Source organism: Solanum pennellii, chromosome 11, assembly GCF_001406875.1.
Source record: "Solanum pennellii chromosome 11, SPENNV200".
In the NCBI taxonomy this organism is placed as follows: domain Eukaryota; kingdom Viridiplantae; phylum Streptophyta; class Magnoliopsida; order Solanales; family Solanaceae; genus Solanum; species Solanum pennellii.
The window spans coordinates 15,166,563-15,171,614 of NC_028647.1; the positions used below are offsets into that span (position 1 = coordinate 15,166,563).

The window sequence follows — 5,052 nt, forward strand, 5'->3', positions numbered from 1 at the left end:
ATATATATATATATATATATATATATATACATTTCTTCTTTTCACTTATATTATTATCATTATTAATATTATTATTCATCGTTATTTTATTTTATTTTTATTTGTACATTTAATAAACTAAAAATAAAATAAAATGCCCCAGATTAAATTAGAAAATCATTTTTATTGTTATTATTATTTTATCACGCATATTATATGAAAATTAAGGATTCAAGCACTTACCATTGCGACGTTTGTCTCTCGCAAACTATTTACATGATTCTGCCTTATACCTGTTTTAAGTCAAAGAAATGTATTGTTAATTTTCCTACACGGTGGTTGGTTCGTGACTTTGAGTATCTTGTAAAGCTTGACTTCTTGATCCGCCCCGCTTGCAAGATTCATCCCATTGATGATTGTTTTAATATCTTGTAGATGTTTTAAAAACAGTCCTTATCTTTCCTTGAAACACTTTTCATGGACATTCTAACTCATTACCATTTTGTGCATGTTGTGTGGTTCATTCGTTCCCAAGCAACTCTTTTGCTTTATCTATTTTCACACGGTATCGATTTATGATATTCATTTTCTCGATAGGTTCACAGCCCTAGCCAATATGGTGCATGTCCCCAACATTCAACTGGAAATACCGTAGTCAATTTTGCGGATTTAATTTTATTTTTTCACTTGACACGAGTTGATGCTGAGAAAGAAAAATTAAAACTCAAAGAAACACGAGCACAAATGACACTAATGAAAAGGTTATGAAGGAAAAATTTTGTCTTTAGAAGTAGTAGATAAATAAGAAAATGTTTAAATGAGTTAAAAGAATCTTATCTGAAATTACGTGACAACTTTGAAACATGACAAGCAATTGGACCGAACGTTTGATCTTTTTCGAGTTGTCTGAATCTCAGGAAACAATGTTGCACCTTTCAGTCTAACCTTGACTTTTATCATGATTGCGCTCATGTCAAGACAAAATGTCATCATTCGATGAGTAGCGTCTTTCATGATTTTTCACCAATAAGACATTCTAATATTTGTCACTCAACTAACCATCCTTTTATAGTGCCCGTAAGGGTTTTCACTCACAACACTCTCTTCTTCATTTTCTCCCATAGTTCGCCTACATACTGTCTCAACCTTTAGAGAACTGAAGAACATGATTATCTTTTTATTGAGTGATTAGACGAACCCTAATGAAGGGCTGCCTACGTATCCTTTTAGGAATCAGGTCAAACGTAGTTCAATGAACTTTTCATATTTTTTTCGTTTTTTTTAAAAAAAAATTAATTTTTTTAATTATTTTTTTAAAAAAAAAAAAGCACCAGACCAGTGGTATTTGAGTTAAAAGAGGATACATTTTTATCTTCTCATCATAAAAATGACAAGGAGTGCTAAATGTAGTATCTCTTGATCGAATCTGCATTGACAATCGTGTCAATTGCCTTTCCCTCCATATCCGCCAATTGCAAAGCTCCTTTGGATAACACTTGCTTAATAACATAAGGGCCTTGCCAATTTGGAGCAAACTTTCCCTTGGCCTCGTCTTGGTGGGGAAGGATACGTTTCACAACAAGTTGACCCACTTCAAAATTTCTTGGGCGTAATTTTTTATTATATGCCCGAGCAATCCTCTGCTGATATAATTGACCAAACAAAATTGATGTCAATCATTTTTCTTCTATCAGTGCTAATTGTTCTAACCTCGATTTAACCCATTCTATATCCTCGATTTCTGCTTCAACAAGGTTCGAAGAGAAGGGATTTCAACTTATGCGGGTATGACAGCCTCAGTTCCGTAAACCAATAAGTAAGGAGTTGCACCGACTGACGTACGAACAGTCGTGCGATATCCCATGAGAGCGAAGGGTAATTTCTCATGCCACTGTCTAGATCCTTGCACCATTTTCCTAAGAATCTTCTTGATGTTCTTATTCGCAGCTTCAACAGCCCCATTTGCTTTGGGACGATAAGGGGTTGAATGACGATGAACAATATTAAATTGCTCACAAACTTCCTTCATCAAGTGGCTGTTGAGATTCATTGCATTGTTTGTAATAATTATTTTCGGTATGCCAAAACGACATATGATGTTGGAATGAACGAAGTCCACCACCGCTTTCTTGGTAACTGATTTGAACATGACAGCTTCTACCCATTTGGTAAAGTAATCAATGGCAACTAAAATAAACCGATGACCGTTAGATGCTTTTGGCTCTATCGGCCCAATAACGTCTATTCCCCATGTAACAAAAGGCCATGGAGCAGACATAGGATGCAACTCTAAAGGGGGTGAGTGAATCAAGTCGCTATGAATTTGGCACTGATGGCACTTGCGAACAAATTGGAAGCAATCTCGCTCCATGGTCAACCAATAGTATCCTGCCCGAATAATCTTTTTTGCTAGGACCTAACCATTCATGTGTGGGCCACATACCCATGAGTGTACCTCATTGATAATTGTTTCCGCCTCTTGATTATTCACACATCGTAATAAATTCAAATCCGGAGTCCTTTTATATATGATATCGCCACTTAAGAAGAACCCATTGGCGAGTTGCCTAATAGTTCCTTTTTGATCTCTATCAGCATGCAGTGGATATTCTCTAGCTTCTATAAACTGTTTGATGTCGTGATACCAAGTCTCACCATCTGCCTCTACCGCAATTATATTGCAATAACCATGTTGATCCCTAACTTGGATTCCCAACGGGTCAATGTGGGTATTACCTGGGTATGGAAGCATCGATGCTAGGGTGGACAAAGCATCAGCCAACTCATTGTGAAACCTGGGAACATATCTAAATTCAATGGACTTGAACTTTTTGATGAGATCTTCTAAACATTGTTTGTACGGTATGAGCTTAATGTCTCGAGTTTCCCATTCGCCTCGAGCTTGTCGAATGAGCAAGTCGGAATCCCCCAAGACTAAGAGCTCATGTACATCCAGATTTATTGCCATATTCAAACCCATGATGCAAGCTTCGTATTCTGTTGTGTTGTTGGTAGAAAAGAATCGAAGTTGTGCTGTGGCAGGATAGTGACAACCGTTTGGTGAGATAAGAACTGCCCCAATTCCCACTCCATTTTTGTTGACAGCCCCATCAAAATATAACTTCCATACGGGGTCATTATCAGGAATTTCTTCCTCGATAGAGTTGATCTCTTCATCAGGGAAGTATGTCTTTAAGGGTTCGTATTCATCATCAATTGGATTCTCTGCCAGATGATCGGCTAACGCTTGTGTTTTCATGGCGGTGCGAGTAACATACACAAAATCAAATTCGGTAAGCAAAATCTGCTATTTTTCCAACCTACCCGTCGGCATGGCTTTTTGAAAAATATATTTCAGAGGATCCATTCGAGATATGAGGTAAGTGTTGTAGGACAAAAAATAGTGCTTCAATTTTTGGACGACCCAAGTTAAAGCACAACATGTTTTTTCTAATAGAGTGTACTTTGTCTCATAGGATGTGAACTTTTTGCTCAAGTAATAGATGGCTTGTTCTTTTTTCCCCGTGACGTCATGTTGTCCTAGAATGCAACCAAAGGAATTATCCGTCACCGAGAGGTATAAAAACAAAGGCCTACCAGGCTCTAGGGGGACCAGTACCGTAGGATTTCCTAAATATTCCTTAATTTTGTCAAAAGCCTTTTGACACTCACTTGTCCATTTAATAGCAGCATCGTTTTTCAATAACTTGAATATCGGCTCGCATGTAGTAGTGAGTGAGCGATGAATCGGCTGATATAGTTTAACCTTCCCAGAAAACTCATGACTTCAGTTCTGGATTTTGGAGGTGGCAATTCTCGAATGGACTTTATCTTGGAGGGGTCTAATTCAATGCCTCTTCAGCTAACTATAAAACCCAAAAGCTTGCCAGAGAGAACTCCAAATGCATATTTAGCTAAATTAAGCTTGAGATTGTACTTTCTTAACCTTTCGAAAAATTTTCTCAGATCACGCACATGGTCAATTTGCGTTCTAGACTTAATGATGACATCATCGACATATACCTCAACTTCTTTATGCACCATGTCATGGAATATTGTAGTCATAGCTCTCATGTAAGTTGCCCCTGCATTTTTTAGACCAAATGGCATGACCCTATAACAATATGTACCCCACGGGGTAATGAAAGCAGTTTTTTCTGCGTCTTTTTCATCCATGAGAATTTGGTGATATCCGGCGTAGTAGTCCATGAAAGATTGAATCTCGTGTTTATCACAATTTTAAACCAAGATATGAATGTTGGGTGGTGGAAAGTTGTCTTTTGGACTTGCTTTGTTTAAATCTCGATAATCAACACAAACTCTGATCTTTCCATCCTTTTCTGGTACTGGCACAACATTAGCCAACCAAGTAGTGTATTGGACGACCCTGATCACTTTTTCATTCAGTTGCTTCATGATTTCCTCTTTGATTTTCTCGCTCATATCTGTCTTAAATTTTCTCTGCTTTTGCTGGACAGGTGGAAAATCAGGATGTATGGGAAGTTTGTGAACTACCAAATCAGCACTTAACCCCGGCATGTCATCGTATGACCAAGCGAAGACATCTTTGTATTCAATTAAAACTTGAATTATGTCGTCTCGAATATTTCGATCGACCTGAATGCTTATCTTTATTTCTTTCACTTCTTCAGGAGTTCCCAAATTAAACACCTCTGTTTCACTTAAATTAGGTTTAGGTTTATTTTCAAATTGATCCGAACCCCTTTTTATTTCTTCATCAGCTTCATCTTCATCATATTCCATAGACTTAGGATTCATTGTTATGAGATCAGACAACTTTTTAGGATCTAATTGTAAACTCCGCATGCATGTCATATTATTAAAGTTAACGTAACTGAAATGAAAATAAGATGGCAAATATTAGAAAGAGTAGGAACAAAGAAGATGACTAGAACTTCATTGCATTGAATGGGAAAGGATAGAAGGGTTAGCAATAAAGCGAAACAACTCGAATGTTTGAATTACAACCCTGAGAATAATCCAAGAAAATAAAATAAAAAACAGCAAAACAAAACTACCATGACTCCTTTTTTGTAGGGAGAGGAGTGGCTT

General features: G+C 37.1%; 2 protein-coding genes across 2 annotated transcripts; both read right to left on the reverse strand.

Moving 5' to 3' along the window:
- Positions 1-1,756: 1,756 nt before the first annotated feature.
- LOC114074713 (protein NYNRIN-like) lies at positions 1,757-2,350 on the reverse strand. Its single transcript, XM_027912706.1, has one exon. The coding sequence runs from the start codon at positions 2,348-2,350 to the stop codon at positions 1,757-1,759; it is 594 nt and encodes a 197-aa protein (XP_027768507.1).
- A 45-nt stretch (positions 2,351-2,395) lies between these two features.
- LOC107004373 lies at positions 2,396-2,959 on the reverse strand. Its single transcript, XM_015202581.1, has one exon. The coding sequence runs from the start codon at positions 2,957-2,959 to the stop codon at positions 2,396-2,398; it is 564 nt and encodes a 187-aa protein (XP_015058067.1).
- Between the last annotated feature and the right edge of the window lie 2,093 nt (positions 2,960-5,052).

Bases quoted from the DNA above. Each gene is read 5' to 3' on its own strand.
- LOC114074713 (XM_027912706.1), bottom strand. From the start codon at position 2,350: ATGGAGCGAGATTGCTTCCAATTTGTTCGCAAGTGCCATCAGTGCCAA.
- LOC107004373 (XM_015202581.1), bottom strand. From the start codon at position 2,959: ATGGGTTTGAATATGGCAATAAATCTGGATGTACATGAGCTCTTAGTC.